General features: G+C 51.4%; 1 protein-coding gene across 1 annotated transcript; it reads right to left on the bottom strand.

Moving 5' to 3' along the window:
• Positions 1–6,759: 6,759 nt before the first annotated feature.
• Positions 6,760–9,925, bottom strand: Lgals1 (galectin 1). The gene is made up of 4 exons (XM_051159945.1): positions 9,784–9,925; positions 8,423–8,502; positions 7,183–7,354; positions 6,760–6,986 (listed from the first exon to the last, which is right to left on the bottom strand). The coding sequence occupies exons 1-4, from the start codon at positions 9,790–9,792 to the stop codon at positions 6,840–6,842; spliced, it is 408 nt and encodes a 135-aa protein (XP_051015902.1). The 5' UTR covers positions 9,793–9,925; the 3' UTR covers positions 6,760–6,839.
• Positions 9,926–17,694: the final 7,769 nt, after the last annotated feature.

The following is a 17,694-nucleotide window of genomic DNA, read 5'->3' as shown; positions in this document are numbered from 1 at the left end:
TCTCAAAAATAAATAAATAAACAACACAACAAAACAAAACCTGATAAGTTTGTGTGTACCACATGAGTGGAGTGCCTACAAGCTGGGGAAAATGGTACCAGACCCTCTGCAGCTAGAATTACAGATGGTTGTGAGTCATACGGGTGTTGGTTGGCAACCGAACCCTGGACTTCTGCGGGAGAAGTAAGAACTGTGCTGTTGTCATCTCTCCAGCTCTGCGCCCCGCCCCCACCCTCACCCCACCCCACCCCTGCCCCACCCCCGCCCCGGTTGCCTTTTCCCTTGTGCCCCACTTCCCTGTTTATGAAGCACAGATACCTGTAGTGGTTTCATAAGGCTATTGTAAAGAGGTGGTTCTAGAACTCTGGCATGCACTAGAGGTCCAGGAGGGCTTGCTCAAATCCAAATCCAGGGCGTATAGTTCAGCACATCTGGACAGGGTCCCAGAATGTCCATATTTAGCTCAGTCTCAGGTGACCCTGGATACTGTTCCTGCACGCAGCGAATGTTGAGGTGAGATGTGTCAGGAGTGCAAAACACAGTGCTCTGCCATACTCAAGTTTGGTGCACAAGCCACACACAGCTATGTGCCTCAGTTTCCTCAAGTAAGGAAAGGAAATTTAACGACACACCTTCTACTAACCACAAAGGTTTGACTATGAAGCATTGGATAAAATAACACTGGACAGGGATTTTAGTGACTCTGTTGTACAGCTAACATCCTCCGTTCACAAGGCAATGTGCATTTGGTCCTGTCAAGTCCTGTGCTGGGGTGCTGCAGACATAGCTGATGCCTTTGACTCTAAGGACTGGCCCTGTGGTCAAGTCAGTGATCATGACAGTTCAGGGGAATAAGGCCTACGCAGCACAGAAAGTTGCAGGTCAGGATTGTCTCTGGCAATGTGGAGGGCAGGGACGGGTCCCTGAGCAGATGGTGATACACAGGGTGATCAGACATAAAAAGGACTCTTAGGATCCAGTCCTCTTTCAGATATAAGCCCAGAGAAGCCACACATATTGAATGCCTACTGTTAGGATTCTGCCCTAGTCTGCCTAGCAACCTGTGATGTCATTAGCTACCTGCCACTAGGCATGGCCCTACCCAGGATTATAAAAGGACAAAGCCACCTACCTCTCTCTCTCCTGTTCTCCGCTTCCTCTCTTGCTGTCTCTACCTCCCTATCTCTCTGACTTTCTGTTTTTCTGTTTCTCTCTGGAGTGCCTGTCTCACTTCCCTGCTTTTCTATGCTCATATAATAAACCTCTCCATATAATACCTGTTGTGTGGCACATAGTTCATATTGCATATCTCATATTTCATTGGTATTTAAAACCTACTGTGGCCAGGCGGTGGTGGTGCACGCCTTTAATCCCAGCACTCAGGAGGCAGAGGCAGGCAGATGTCTGTGAGTTCGAGGCCAGCCTGGTCTACAAAGTGATTTTAGAACAGCCAAGGCTACACAGAGAAACCCTGTCTCAAAAAAACCAAACAAAGCAAAAAAACCTACTGTGTGCTAGACACACAGAGAGGCAAGTTGTCACTTAAGAAAGGACTGTGCGGGCCGGGCGTGGTGGCACACGCCTTTAATCCCAGCACTGTGAGTTCGAGGCCAGCCTGGTCTACAAAGTGAGTCCAGGATGGCCAAGGCTACACAGAGAAACTTTGTCTCAAAAAACCAAAAAAAAAACAAACAAAAAAAAAAGGACTGTGCGGGGCTGGAGAGATGGCTCCACAGTTAAGAGGTTTAAAAGCATTGGTTGCTCTTCAGAGGGCCCAGGTTCAATTCCCAGCACCCATATGGCATCTCACAACTGTCTGTAACTCCAGGATCTGACAACCTCACACAGGCATACATAAAGGCAAAATAGCAATACACATTAAATGAAAATAAATAAAAATTATTTAAAAAAAAAAAAAGAAGAAAGAAAGAAAAGAACTGTGCTTGCCAGGCATGATGGCACATGCCTTTAATTCCAGTACTCCTGAGGCAGAGGCAGGGGGATCCCTGGAGGCTTCCCTGATCTACAGAGTGCGTTCCGTGACAGCCAGGGCTACATAGAAAAACCTTGTCTCAAAATAACAAAACAATAACAAAGGTATTTGGGGGAGAGAGAAAGGATTGTGCCAATGCTAAAATGTGAGCCAAAGTAAGTCCAGGACAGCCAAGGCTACATGGAGAAACCCTATCTGGAAAAACCAAATAAAATAAAATAAAAAAAGAGAAAGAAAAAAAGAAAGGTAGGACTGTGATGATGAGTTTTGTAAGGAGCCTTACTTACAGTAGGCATGACACCTGATGAATGTCAGATTCTTCCTACAAGGGTCCCCCACTTGGAGATCCCATGTTGGATGCTAAGAAGAAGTTCTCTTCAAAGTGTGGGTCTCCAAACTGAGCATAGTGACACAAGCCTGTAATCCTAGCAAGTGGAGCTAGGAGGACCAGGAGTTCAAGGACATCCTCTGATATATAGAAAATTGGAGTCCAGCCTGGACTACTTGAGACTCTGTCTAAAGAAAAAGGCTTTGGGGCACTAGACAAATGTGTCTCTGAGTGGTCACTTCTGCTCCCCTAGGGCCAAACCATCCTGCCACCCTTGTATTCATCTCCCCTCTGGGTAGAGGCGTTGTCCCCCAGAGACTAGGAGCTGCCTTCTGCTGCTGGCCTGCCACCTACTGTCCCCCACTCCCTGTGACTGTGGACTAAACATAAGTCAGTCTGCGTCTCTTGTCAGCCCCTTCTCAGACTCCCCACCTCTGTGGATCTTTTGCTTGATGCCTTCTGGGCTGAGGCTGTGGCCTGTGCTTTCCCTCCCCTCCCCTTCCCTTTCTTTTCTTTTTTTGTTTTGTTTTGAGACAGCGTTTCTCTGTGTAGTCTTGGCTGTCTTAGACTCACTTTGTAGACCAGGCTGGCCTTGGACTCACAGAGACCCATCTGCTTCTGCCTCTTGAGTGCTGGGATTAAAGAAGTGTGTCTCCACGCCTGGCTTGGTTTGGTGTTTTTTTGTTGTTGTTGTTGTTGTTGTTGTTGTTTATTTTTTTTGAAACAGGGTTTCTCTGGGTACCTTGCCTGTCCTGGACTCACTTTGTAGACCAGGCTGGCCTCAAACTCACAGAGACCCACCTGCCTCTGCCTCTTGAGTGTGCCACCACTCCCTCAATCCAGCAACAGCTGTGGGGCCTGCAGGGCCTGAGGAGGCCATGACAACTCTCTAGGCAGAATGAAATATGCCACCCTGGGTCAGCACTGCTGTTCCACACACCACTCACATGGGCTAGATTTCCTCTTGCAATTATTTTTGCATATACTGTAATGTAATCACTGCCAGAGGCAGCAGGAAATGGCCCACAGAGAAAGGATGAAAACAAGAGTGGGAGCTTGTTAGTCAGCTATTTTTACACACTGTCTAGAGGGCTGACCCCTCTCTCACTGAGAAAGCTCAGTCAACTGCAGCTTGAGGCTACACAGTTGAGAGCAGTCCTGTCAGGAGGCTCAGGTATTCAAGGTCACCCTTGGCCCTACAGTGTGCTGGAGGCCTGCTGGGCAGAGGCGGGTATCTGTGCTCAGGTCAGCACTGTGGTTTATGTATAGTCTTCTAAACTTTTCTAGAACAGTTTGCTAGGCTCCTGGGAAACATTGAGTCTTTTTTTTTAACGTTTGTGTTTTGCCTCCACGTATGTCTGTGGGAGGGTGAACATTTCAGAAACTGGAGTGCTTTGTCGGTGCCGGGATTTGAACCCGGGTCCTTTGGAAGAGCAGCCAGTGCTCTTAACCACTGAGCCACCTCTCCAGCCCCAAAAACACCGGGTCTTTTTTATTGTTGTTGTTGTTGTTGTTGTTGTTGTTTGTTTTTTCTAGACAGGGTTTCTCTGTGTAATGGCCCTGGCTGTCCTGGTACTCTCTTTGTAGACCAGGCTAGCCTCTGCCTCCCAAGTGCTAGGGTTAGAGGCATGTGCCCACCACGTCCAGCCTAAAACACTGAGTCTCAAACGGGATGAGGGTGACAAGCATTTTCAGAGGCCCCCACCAGGTCCCGGGCACCACACATCTCTATATACCACCTGGGCGAATCTCACAACCACACAGAGGAAACACCACTATTAACTCAATTTAACAGAAAAGTTGGCCGAGCCAAAGAGATGCTATGTAACGGGTTCAAGAACACATGCCAGCACTTGGGAGGCAGAGACAGGAGAATCTCTGTGTGTTCGAGGACAGCTTGGTCTACAAAGTGAGTCCAGGACAGCCAAGGCTACAAAGAGAGACCCTGTCTTGGGGAGATAAAAAAAAAAAAGGACACAAACACACACGCACACACACACACAAAAGAACACAAAGAATTGAAGCTGGATTCAAACTAGGGTCCCTCTGATTCCATGCCCAGTGGCCTCTCTCCTCTACCTCAGGGCTTTCTCCTCTGCTATATTGTCACCCCTTGTACCTACTAGTGCTTAGCTCCTGTGGGGAGACTCCTATGGTCAATTGTGAAGCCAGTCCTTAGAACATTTTCTTAGAGGCCCAGCAGAGGGCGTCTCCTCCACAGCCACATTTGGAGGCCTCAGAAAAGTGTGGTGGCGGGGTGTGGCTCATGGGAGCCCAAGTCATGTGTATTCCATTCTCTTTGGCCATCCCCTATGGGTCCTGGATCCACCAACATGAAAACTTCATCCTGCAATGAACAGGGAAACAGGCTGAGGGATGCAAGTGACCCTACCAGGAGTGTGCCAGATCTCTCTCTCTCTCTCTCTCTCTCTCTCTCTCTCTCTCTCTCTCTCTCTCTCTCTCTCTCTCTCTCTCTCTCTTACACACACACACACACACCACACACACACACACACACACACACACACACACACACACACACACACACACACGCCCTCAGCCTCAGGATATTATACCCCAGATTGGAGAGTTTGAGTGCGCCTAATGAGATTCACATTTGAAGCCTTCCAGAACCTTGGCTTAGTTCCAGCAGCTGTTTCCTGGGAAGTGGGAGTGGTGGCAATGGTGGGATGGATGAAGGTGGGCCGACCTGTGGGTGGGCTGCAGTGACGAACAGCACCATCCGCCGGCCACAGTTAGGAACAGCACCACAAAGGCACAGAACCTGGTGTGGGGCAGGCACCTGCCTCTGGAAACCAGGATTGGCAGGCCTGTTTCCACCAGCCCAATGAGCTACCTGCCATCCAGTAGACCTGCTAGTGGACCTTCGCATCAGCCTCCCCACCCCACTTCTTGCCTCATTGACTCTGAAAGGGCCCCCTCAGAGCTCACAACCTCAGCCCAGGTTTCCATTGTTAGGGAGGCGACCTGTCAAGTGCCATCAGTGGCTTCTAGCCTAATTGTCCACTGCCTTTGGGCTCCACAGCAACCGTGTGGCCGAGGATCATAAAGCTAGAGAGCTTGCTTGCCTGTGTGCTCAGCTGCTGAGAAGTCATTTTGCCCCTCAGAGTCCATTTCCTCCCCTTCACTTTGGTAGGCATAAAAAGAAAGGGTAAGAGACAAGAGGCCAGAAACTACCCACAGGGCATTGACCATGAGGTACCCAGCAGCAGGACTTGGCATCCTCCACTAAAATCTCTTTTAACTCTATAACAACCCTCCTGCAAGCTGTGTATTATCCCCCATGCATAAAACAATAAACTGACAGCCAAACTCCGGGCAGAGCACTGAGAGTCATATGGAAGAGGGGGAGGGGGCGGGACAGAAGGATCCAGAGGTGACAGGAGCTCCACAGGAGACCATCAAAGCCAACAAACCTGGACCCAGGGGGCGCCTGCACCAACCAAGGACAACGCATGCAGAGAGCCCCCTGTCCGGACATAGCTGACAGACAGTTCATTCATTCTCCATGTGGATTCCCTAGTTAGGGGAGCAGGGAGGGACCACCTCTGACACGGACTCTGGTGCCTGAGATTTGATCACTTCCCCTTGGCTGGGCGGCCTTGTGGAGCTATGGAGGAAGAAGATGCAGGCTATCCTAATGAGATCTGATAGGCTGAGGTCAGATGGTAGGGGAGGGGAATGGGGGCGGGGAAGAGGAAGGGAGGGTGGGAATGGAAGGATATGAGTGAGGGGGTTACAATAAACAGAGGCTCAGAGTGATCAAGGAACCCAGCTTATAGCCTCTTGGTTTTTTGTTTTGTTTTGCTTTTTTGGTTTTTCAAGACAGGGTTTCTCCGTGTAGCCTTGGCTGTCCTGGACTTGCATTGTAGACCAGGCTGGCCTCGAACTCATAGGGATCCACCTGCCTCTGCCTCCTGAGTGCTAGGATTGCTTATAGCCTCTTATCTAACCCAAGAGTCCCCACTCTATATGAAGTCTTGCTATGTTGCCCATGCTAGCCCTAGGGCTCTTACCTCCATCTCCCAGGTAGTTAGGAGTATAAGGGCTGCACAACTAGTCCCAGATGCCTCCACTATGTAGCCCAGCTTGGCTTGAACTCGGTCTCAAACACACAGCTATCTGCCTGCCCTAGCCGCCTAAATTTCAAGTATGTGCCACCATGCCCAGTGGCTTTCTGGCCCTTGTGAGGGCAGATGAGGTCCTGTTGTTCATCCCTTCACCTCCCACTGTTCTGTCCCTGTCATGGTGGGACCGGTTCACACCCTGTGGTCACCAAGCTCTCTATGTGCTGGGTCCTGCTTTGCCTGGAGAACACAGGGGAAGAGGAGAGGCCCCTGGGACCAAGAGGGACACATGGAGGAGTGAATGGAAGTGAAGATGGACCCAGCCTGGGAAGGACCCCTCACACAGAATACGCAAACACTCTCACAGGAAGGGCTGGGATATGGGGAGCAGAGGCAGCTGCCTTTATTGAGGGGTATGGGCTGGCTGGCTTTACTCAAAGGCCACACATTTGATCTTGAAGTCGCCATCTGCCGCCAGATAGTTGATGGCCTCCATGTTGAGACGGTTAGGGAACTTAAACTCATGGCCATCTGGCAGCTTGATGGTCAGGTCAGCCTGGTCAAAGGTGACGCACACCTGGTGGGTGGAGAAGGGCAGTGAGCTGGGCCCTGGACCAGCTCAGAGCCCAGGTGACAGCCCCTACACAGGCAATGTCCATTAGGTTCAGAAAGGGATGACACTCCCCTGTCATCACACAGCCAGGAAGGTCAGCTTGTCTTTGACCACGTTGTCCAGCCCACCCAGGGTCCAGCCCCGCCCCAGTCCTGCCCACCTCCACGATGCTTCCAGGCTGGAAAGGGAAGGCAGGCTCCCGGTGTTCGGTCCCCCAGGCTCCACCATCCTTGCTGTTGCACACAATGGTGTTGGAGTCCCCATGGGCATCGAAGCGGGGGTTGAAGTGTAGGCACAGGTTGTTGCTGTCCTTCCCCAGGTTCAGCACAAAGCTATGGAATGACACGTGAGCTTTAAGCCATGTTGGCTAATTCTGCACCCAAAGCAGCACACTGAGAAATTGCAGCAGCTGCAGCAACAGCTGCTGGCCATTAATGCACCTTGATGAAACTCGGCCGACAGGAAGTCCAGGAATTCTAATTCTGGCCCACTGTGTGAGCTCAGCTAGACTCTGCTGAGCTACAATTTCTTTCGTGTGTGTGTGTGTGTGTGTGTGTTGCCCAGTAGTGTGTGTGTGTGTGTGTGTTGCCCAGTAGGGATCTCTCTCCCAGACATTGATTGGTGTTCTTGCCTTGGAGGTCTGGTAAGAAGAAAGAGGAGAGAGGGCCCTGGCGCTTACTAACACTGACAGACAGACAGACAGACAGACAGCCACGGCCGCCACCTCGATGGATCTGGCACTGGCTTTCTCCACCACACCACAACCTTCCTCTGGGTTTATTAGGAAACCCAGACTCTTATGGGTGTGGAGTATGGAGCACTGGGGAGGCAGAGATATGTGGGTCTCCATGGACCCCAGCTTGGTCGACAGAGTAAGTTCCATGCTAGCCAGGGACACATAGTGAGACTCTGTCTCCCAAGAAGAAAAGAAAAAAAGCCTCCGGAGCTTGGGTGACTGCTCCAAGGTCACATGGCTGCTGAGAAAATAAGCAGTGGGGCTATATGAATCGGGAGAAAGCACTGGAAAAAAAGACAAGTGTCCCGCAGAGGCCCCTCCCCCGCAAGGCAGCAGGCACGTGGGTGACCCCTCCCTCATTGTCTCTCCCTACCCCAGGCGGAAGGGGAGGGCACAAGCTGAGGTAGCTGTTGAGAGAGCAGCTGGTTTAGTTTAAGAAAACTCCAGCCCAGATAAAAGGGGCAGGAGGAGGGGGAGACCACGGTGAGGCCGACCAGACCCAGCTAGGAAGTGACTCACCCAGAAAACGCAGCATCTGCAGCTGAGCATTAACCCACAGCGGGCAGTGGAGAAGCGGCTCGGGCCAGCCACGCCCATGCCAGCGTTGGGACCTAGGTTTGCGAACCCCGCCCTTGCCCGTCGTCAACCCATTCTCCTTTCTCACCTCTTGGCGTCGGGGGCCACCTCGCCCCGAACTCGGAGACACTCCCCAGGTTTGAGATTCAGGTTGCTGGCGACCAGACCCTGTGTAAACAAGGCCACCGAGCTGCGTTTAGGGTCAAATTAGGAAGGCATAGCCTGAGCTATGTGCAGTGGCCTGGGGTGTGGAAATAGGGTCATACTCACTCAGGGTACCCTGACCAGCACTAGGAGAAGCCTAAGATGGGGTGGACAGGACAGCCTGTAAGTTCTAGTCTTGAATGTCCTCGTGCTCGGGGAAAGTCCCCATTGCCCAACGGGTGTGCTAGTTTTAAGCTTGTGGCTGTCCTGCAGGACAGGCCCCCATCATGAGCTTGGGGATCTGGACTTAGAGTGGAGGGGAAGATGGAGTGTGACCTCCTAAGCCCTCATTTAGCTGGTGGGCAGGACTAGGCAACCACTCGCCCAAGGTCCTGCTGAATAAAAATGTCTGGTCCTCTGGGAGAGAGAGAAAGCAGCCCAGAACTCTCTAGTTCCCTTCAAGGCTCTGCACAGAGGCACGCAGAGGAGTGGAGGAGCTGAGGGGTGGGGGGGGGGGGGGGGGGGGGGGGGGTGGAGGGGGGGGGGGGGGGGTTCTGCCAGAGAGCAAAGCCAGAAAGCAGTATTATGGACCTAAGACCTATATGGGCATTGCTGGGTCCCCGCCTGGCTGGGTGTACAGGAGTGCATTTAGGAGGTGAGGGGTTCCTTTGACATTTGAACCCTGTCCCTGAGGGCAGGTTTGTGTGTCTGTGTGTATGCGTGCATGCAGTACCCTCAACCCCCACCTGATCTGCATACACTGAATAGCTTGCAGCCTTTCTCAGACCAAGGAGGTTTTTGGTTTTGTTTTTTTTTAAGAATTTTCTGGAGCAGAGGGTGACTGACTGGGCCCTGGCCCTGTGACTGGGGACAGCTGCAAAGGGGGAGGGGTCAGGAGACTCTGGAGTAGAGGAGAGGGAAACAGTGAGAGGCCTTGGCCTAAATGTCCCCCACCCCTCACCCCCCTCCTTTCCCCCTCCCCGGGTGGGGTGGCCACACCCTTCCAACTCCCACTTCTCAGAAAACTGCAAAGCAGCAGAAAATTGAACCTTGCAAGACTTAAGTATGCTGCCAGAACTCGGAGAAATCCAGAACATTCTTAAGCCAGAGAGGCTAAAGGCTTGGGGTGGGGGGGACTATGACAGCCACCCCATTTTACAGATGAAGCCAATGTGGGTCAGAGGAAGACACCTGTGCAAGGCCGGACAGCTGGAACTAGAATCAATTCCCAAACTGGCTACTCTCGTGCACCCATCTGACTGTGCTCAATCCTATAGACCTTAGAGTAGAGGGTCCCGCACTCACACAGGCCATGACTGAAGTCAAGAGAAGATTCCGATGACCTTCTGAACCAGTTGTCTGAAGACTCCACCCGAGACAGGGGCCTCAGGCCCGGCTCCTGACCCTTTTAACTGGACCAGACCCGGTGAGTCCCACCCCCTCCCCCAAGCTCAGCCAATTGGGTGTCAGGCCAGGGATGGGGGGCCACCAGAGGCGGAGTCAATGGAATATAAATTAATTTTTAGAGCAGAGGTGACCAGTCAGAGGGGAGAGCTCCCTTCCTAAGTCCCTCCCCCCAGGGTCCAAGTGCCACCTCTTATTCTTCTCCATCCTCCAACTAAAAAAAGATTTGTGCTGTGGCAGAGATTGGGGAAGCCAGTGGAAAAATAGTTTAAGGATGAGTTAGGCTCAAGAGTTGGCGGGAAGGGGCCTGGGGCCAGCAGGCAGAGAGCCCCTGCGGCCCCGCGCAGCTGGGGCGGGAGGGGGGGGGGAGCGGCTTATGCCTGGAGAGAATTAGAGTGAGGCGGGGGTAGGGGGTGTGTGAGGGTTTAAGGGGTGGGGGGGGAGGGGGGACGGGACTAGAAGAGGCTGTCGCCTAGCAGGCCAGGGTGTGGCTCGGGCTGTGGGCCTCTGCGGAGGGCTGAGGAGGACCACAAAGCACAGGCCCCGCCCGGGCTTTCCCCGGAAGCAGAGGCTGTGGCTACAGTTCAGTGCTGTTCACTAGGGCTAAAGAAAGACTGGGCCGGGTGCCAGGCCTGAGGCTGGTGTCCTTGGCTCATACCTTGGACTTAACCCCACTGCAGGGCCTGCAGAGAGTTCTAAGTGCCCTGGCTCTGACATCCCAGTGCCTGAGACACAGGCCTTAGAGGCAGCCTAGGGTGTGCCAGCTCTGCACTGTTGGCCTCATTCTCACTTTTGGAAACCAGACATGCCCATTCCTTCCCGTTCATTTAGCAGATTTTTTTTCCTGAGCACCTACTAAGTGTCTAGCCCTGGGCTGGCCTGGTGGGTTCGAAGGTAAGCCCTGCCCAGTCTCTTCCCCCCCAACCCCCCCAACCCACCTCCACCCCTACTCTCTCAGAATCCATAGTTTGGAAATAATCTGACCATGATCTGAATTAAGAAATAAGAGCTTGGGGGGCTGGAGAGATGCTCAGTGGTTAAGAGCACTGTCTGCTCTTCCAAAGGTCCCGGGTTCAATTCCCAGCACCCACATGGCAGCTCACAACTGTCTGTAACTCTAAGATCTGACACCCTCACACCAATGCACATAAATTAAAGTTAAATAAAAATATTAAAAAAAAAAAAAAAAAGAAAGAAAGAAGAGCTTGCCAGGTGATGGTAGCACACGCTTTTAATCCCAGCACTCAGGAGGCAGAGGCAGGCAGATCGCTGTGAGTTCGAGGCCAGCCTGGTCTACAAAGCGAGTCCAGGACAGCCAAGGCTAATACAGAGAGACCCTGTCTCCAAAACAAAACAAAACAAAACACAACAACAACAGAAAGAAAGAAAGAAAGAAAGAAAGAAAGAAAGAACAGCTTGTTGGCTCTGGGGAAAGCATAGACCCCACTATGGTGGGATGGAGCCTGGGATAGGATGCAGGCTCCTGAAGGACCCATAATCTTTGAGATGAGAAGCCTTGGAACAAGCCGCCTAGTGTGTAGGAGGAAGATGTCCATTGAGGATCATGAAGGGCCTTGTGGGCCAGATAAAGTTTCAGTGTTGCTTCACCCGAGGATTCTGAGGGAGCTACAGATAGTCAGGGGGTGAGGTGAGACTTAGGGAGGCTCCCTGAGCAGAGAGGAGCGCTGTGGTAAAACAGGCACTTTGAAGCTGCTCTTGCCAAAATGCCTGGATTCCTTCTGTGGCCCAGAAGTTCATTAAAAGGATGAGCCTGGGCCCAGGGCGGTGGTGGCGCAAGCCTTTAACCCCAGCACTCGGGAGGCAGAGGCAGGTGGATCTCTGTGAGTTCGAGGCCAGCCTGGTCTACAAAATAAGTTCCAGGACAACCAGGGCTACACAGAGTAACCCTCTCGGAAAACAAAAACAAAACAAAACAAGACAGACAAACCAACAAACAAAATGAACCTGCCCTCTGTATTCATCTTTTATCTGTCTCCTTTACTTTGCCTCAGACTTCTGCCTTCCTGACCTACCCCATCATCCCTCTAAGCCAAAGGCACAGAGAAAAGTCACAGTCTCAAACTTGCAGTCACCACAGAGTCTAGAAAGAGCAAAGGTGCTAGGTGTGGTGGCGCATGCTTTTAATCCCATCCCAGCACTCGGGAGGCAGAGGCAGGTGGATCGCTGTGAGTTCAAGGCCAGCCTGGTCTACAAAGTGAGTCCAGGACAGCCAAGGCTAACACAGAAAAATGCTGTGTGTGAGGGTGGGGGGAAAGAACAAAGGCTTGCAGGACAGCCCCTCCCCACATGAGGGCAAGTGTTCCTGCGGTGACTCTGCACACCCAGGAGGAGGAGAAGTGACCCTCCCCTGAGAACCCACATGTCCCCTCATGCAACAGGACTTCTTTGAGCCATCTTGCAGGTCCTGTCTGCTCAAGTATGCAAACCTCTTGCTGCCTGCCCCAATTCTTCCAATATTCAAACTTAAAATGCATGGTGGATCATGCCTGTAACGCCAGCACTTGGGAAGCTGAGGCAGGAGCATTAGGAATTTGAGGCCACCATTGGCTACATGAAACCCTGGCTCAGCAAAATTAACAGGTAGCGGTGGGGCAGTGGTGGAGCATACCTTTAATCCCAGCATTTGGGATAAAGAGGCAGGTGGATCTCTGTGAGTTTGAGGCCAGCCTGGCCTACAGAACAAAGTTCTAGACAGCCAGGGCTATACAGATAAACTCTGTCTTGAAAAAATAAAAAATAAAAATCCAGCTAAAACAGCAACAATTTCCCCCCAAGCCCAATACACATCAGTACCCCAAAAACAGACTTGGGGTTACTGGATCCCTTTATCTGTTCCCCTTCCCGGTGAGTCCACATTGAATAAATCCTTCTGTGTCTTTAGTTTTAGTTTTAGTTTTTGTGTTTTTTCCCCGAGACAGGGTTTCTCTGTGTAGGCTTGGCTGTCCTGGACTCTCTTTGTAAACCAGGCTGGCCTCAAACAGTGATCCACCTGTCTCTGCCTCCCAAATTTTGGGATTAAAGGCATGTACCACCACGCCCGCTCCCTTTTGTGTTTTTTTACAGACTCTTTCGAGACTACAGTCTCATGCAGTACAGCCTGGCCTTGAACTTGCTATGCCAAGGATGACCTTGAACCTCTGATCCTCCAGGTCCTGCCTCTCAAGTACTGGAATTTGAGGCCTGAGACATCATCATGCCTGGTCTATGTCTTGTTTGGGACTGAACCAGGCCTTTGTGCTTGCTAAGCAAGCATTCCACCAACTGCTTATCTGTTTAATGGGTGCAGAGGCCACGTCCCTCGTGTTGGCTGCCAGAGCCCCCTTCCTACCCTAAAATCCCTGCTTAGTTAGAGTGTTCAGCTCAAACTGGGGCATCAGGTGGAGAGGGCAATGGGGAGTCCATGTTGCTATTCTCCTTCCTGAAACCGCCATCTTGGAAGAGGGAATGAAGCTATGAAATCCTGAGTCCCATCTGGAGGCCTGGCCAGCGGTCCTTCCCCTATCTAGCCTTCCCCTCCGAGGCTCATCACTAGCTCCTTCTTCCAGATTCGGATGGGCGGAGAGGGAAGCAAGCCTGTAGGGCACAGGGAGATGCTATCAGAAGTGGAGTGAGGCTGGGCTGCCCCATCTCCATCCCCAGCCTCAAGCAGCCCCAAGGAAACTAACCTCTCTTCACTCTTCCCTGGGCGGGGGGTTCCCCAGACTTTGGCCACAGGGAGGGACTGTCAGGACCCTGCCCAGTGTCCCTACCTTTCCTTATACGTGCTCCTTTGCTACATCAGGTACAGGCACCACATGAGGCAGAGTTCCAGGTAGCGGAGCAGAGGTGAGGCAGGCAGTTACTAGGTCAACTCAGGCTCTGGTTGCTCAGGGCTCCCAGAGCTGTCTCTCCCTCCCTGCCGGGTCATGACCTGCCTAGGTAGGAGACCTGCGCCAGGAAGTGTCTGAGGTAGGAGGACACTCCTCTGTAGGTGCTGGCGGCCCAGGCTGGCCATGGAGGAATGTGGTATGAGAGCCAGTCTCCTGACTCAGGCTCTGCCTCTAACCCTACTATTCAGTCTCTCCATTTTCAACGGTATTTGTTATGCCCTGCTTTCCTGCCTGAGGGTAATGTAGCCCAGGACTAACGCCTGTGGCACTTCATAGGTGACCTTTCCCCCACCCCCAGGGAGCTCATGAGGGTTTTTGTTTTGACACAGTCTTAATCTGTAGCCGAGGCTGGTCTGGAAGTTGAAGCAGTCCTGCTTAAGATAACAGGTGTGAGTCACCATGCCTAGCTGAGCTCAGGTTTTATAGTCCCCTTGTCCCCCCTTTTAAGGTTACCTTTCTCCTCCTTTGGTGTCTGGCAGACCCTCTCCTGGTCCTTTCCCACCTGAGCTGTAGTACTTATGGGAGTTGCCCGACGCTAATCTTCCCTGTAACAGGCACTATGGTTTTTAAGGCAGGGCAGGAAGAGATGAAAGTCCCTTCTGTGTGTTTCTCCTGGTGGTGGCACCCACTTATCTGTCAGGCTCAGTGCCCGGCGCCTTGCTTTCATAGCCTATCTCATTTGAGCATATCATCTCTCCGTAGTGTCTGCCTACCTGGTGAGCCTCTGCCGAGGGAATAGCAGCTATGGCCAAATCCCAAGCAGAGGCCAGATGAGCAGCAGAGGCAGGCAAGGATTTGGGGGATGCAGTCCAGGACCTTGGTTATTCTGAATAGTGTTCTGGAAAGTTCATTATGTCAATTATTTCTGGCTGAGTTGAGGGTCGCTGGTATTGAGTTTAAAAATGTTTTCTCCCTCTTTATTCCCTAAGGCCAAAGCCCAGTCCTGGGAATTCTTCCTCAGGCTCAAGTCCTGTGGCAGCCAGCAGAGTCTTCTGGAATTCTGACCTGCAGCCTAGCCCTTGGATCTTGGCTTAGCTTGTCCATACAGGTCCCAGCCAGCAAGGCTCTTCCTGGCCCTCCAGCTCCTACCCAGCCCTGACACTCTGTACCAACTACAGCCAGCACTGGCAGCGAGCCATGGAACACATGGGTACCATCCCCAGCATCCACCATGCTGGCCCCAACACTGAGTCCTTGAAGTCAGAGCAGGGAGGGACCCCAGGGATGGCATGCCGGACCTGCTCCCCCACATTTTATGGTGCAGTTTAAGGATGTGGAAACCGGAGAGGGAAGGAGGGCATTTGGCTGTGCTCTTGTAGGAAGCTGAGGCTGAGGAGAACAGCACGGGCCTGGGTACCTGGACTTTGAAAGCTAATTCATGAAGGGTAGGAAAGCAGTGTGTGTGTGTGTGTGTGTGTGTGTGTGTGTGTGTGTGTGTGTGTGTGTGTGTCCCCGCCCCAACTCCAGGTACCCTCTGCTAGTTTGCACTGGTACCCCTTTTTACCTCCCCCACTGTACCTCCTTGCTGCTGCCCACTGTCCCACATTTCCAGGGAGCCACCTTTCTCATCCAGTTCATTTCCCATCCAGGGTCTGTCCTCTTCTGATCACAGGCTCCAACCTCCAGGGCTCAGGCCTCAGCCCTTTATATGCTTTATTACTTTGAAATTTGTATTGGATCAGTTAACTTATCTCACAGCGCTGACAAAACACCCAACAAAAGCAACGTAAGGGAGGAAGGGCTTGTTCTGGCTCACGGTTCAAGGGTACACAGTCCCTCATGTCAGGAAGGGCGTAGTGGCAGGTGTGTAGGACAGCTGGTCACATTGTGTGTGCATTCAGGAAGAGGAGAGAGATGAATAATGGCTTTCATCTCATTTTCTTCTTTTTTTCCCAGCTCATGGGATGGTGTCACCCACTCTCAGGATGGGACTTGCTTTATCAGTTGGACTTCTCTGCAAACATGCTCACAGAGATGCCCAGAGATGTGTCTCCTGGGTGCTTTTAAGCCCAGACAAGGTGACAGTGAGGATGATCCACCACAATCCATTTCTTGTCAACCTGACACCCACATGCTTCACTTTAATACACAACACTCCACCTCTGGCCCCAAATTCTCAAATTTGTCTCTTTTAAAATTTTTTGCTGAAAGAAACTAATTTTTTTTTTTTTTTTTTTTCTGAGAGACTGGAAAGATGGCTCAGAGGTTAAGGGCACTGACTGTTCTTCCAAAGGTCTTGAGTTCAATTCCTAGCAATCACATGGTGGCTTATAACCATCTATAATGAGATCTGGTGCCCTCTTCTGGCCTGCAGGCACACATGCAGGCAGAGTGCTGTATACATAATAAACAAATCTTTTTTTTTTTTTTTTTTTTTTTTTTGGCCAGGTGTGGTGGTGCATGCCTTTAATCCCAGCACTTGGGTGGCAGAGGCAGGCAGATCACTGTGAGTTCCAGGCCAGCCTGGTCTTCAAAGGGAGTCCAGGACAGCCAAGGCTACACAGAGAAACCCTGTCTCAAACACCAAAAAATAAAAATAAGTCTTACAGAATTTAGAAAACAAGTTCTTTCTAGTATACAGTGGTAAACATTCCTATCCCCAAAGGGAAGACTGAGATCAGTAACAAGACTGAAAAGCCATCAGAGGAAATACCAAACCCTGCAGCTTCCTGTCTGGCATCTGGGACTCTTGTGGCATCATCTGGGCTCTAACATCCTTTAGTAGTTCTACCCATTCCAATTTACATGTAGCCTGTCTTTTGGGCTGGCTCTACCATGTCCATGCCATGAGCTTTCCTCAGCAGACGTCTCACAGTCCTGGTTAACTTTCATAGTTTCAAGTAATAATGCCTTCGGGGTTGGAGAGATGGCTCAGTGGTTAAGAGCACTGACTGCTCTTCCAGAGGATCCAGGTTCAATTCCCAACACCCACAAGGCAGCTCACAACTGTCCCTAACTCCAAGATCTGACACTTTCACACAGACATACACACAGGCAAAACACCAATGCACAAAAAGTAAAAATAAAAAATTATTACACACACACACACACACACACAAATACACACGAAAGTAATAATGGCCTCTTAGGGCCTCCTTGCCCCGACTCTAACCATTGCCTGGCCTGGCAGTTTTCTGGAACCTCCATGACCTGTAACTTGCAGTTTGCATGCTTGAAAACCATGCAGATGCTGCCAAATTGACCCCTTTACCACAGGTGTAGTGTGTTCTGTGTGCCCTGGTGGGTGGGCCTAGGACACCCTTCCCTAGGGGTGGTGTCTGAGCGAGGGGTCCCTCCAGCAGTCTCAGTTCAGAGGCTTTCAACACTGCATTGTCACAACTTGAGCCTTCAGCGGGTGCAGTCGGCCTCTGGAGGGATCTTTCCTCTTGCCCCAGGCACAGCTTCTCTGTCACAGCACTAATCTCTTTATCTATTGTAACTATTTTCTCTGTACCCTGATTCTCCACAGTTTTCTGGCCCTTTCTCACTTGTAGCTCTAAGAACAGTGAGCAACAACCATGCCCCAGCTTGGATGCTGTGCTGTCTTGGAAATTCTAAACGGCTTACTTAGTCTGTTGCTTTTGACTTCAGCATCATTCAACTTTTCAGGACATCTGGCAGACCGCAGCTAAGTTCTTGACTAGCATACAACACAAACGGCCTCTAGCCAGTTCCTGGTGGAGTCTGCACCCCGCTCTGAAACCTTGTGAACACAGTAGTCCCCGTTCATATTTCTCTTTGCATTTTGGTGTTCGGAACTCTCAACCGCAGAAGCGAGAGGCCACTTTGTGTTTGCCCTCAGCGAGCACAAAGAGAATGCTGGGCTCAGCCCCCCCCCCTCTCTCCCTCTTCCTTCCTCCCTCCATCCCTCTCTCTCTCTCTCCTTTTTTCAGTCTGGTCCCCAGCCTGTGGAATGCTGCTG

Source organism: Acomys russatus, chromosome 17, assembly GCF_903995435.1.
Source record: "Acomys russatus chromosome 17, mAcoRus1.1, whole genome shotgun sequence".
Lineage (NCBI taxonomy): Eukaryota > Metazoa > Chordata > Mammalia > Rodentia > Muridae > Acomys > Acomys russatus.
The sequence above is the reverse complement of the archived record's forward strand: the minus strand, read 5'-3'. Positions and strand labels throughout refer to the sequence as shown.

Coding starts and splice junctions, on each gene's coding strand:
- Lgals1 (XM_051159945.1), bottom strand. Junction 7,355..8,422: donor GTGGCCCCCGACGCCAAGAG/GTGAGAAAGGAG, acceptor GTCATTCCATAG/CTTTGTGCTGAACCTGGGGA. Junction 6,987..7,182: donor AGCCTGGAAGCATCGTGGAG/GTGGGCAGGACT, acceptor TCCACCCACCAG/GTGTGCGTCACCTTTGACCA.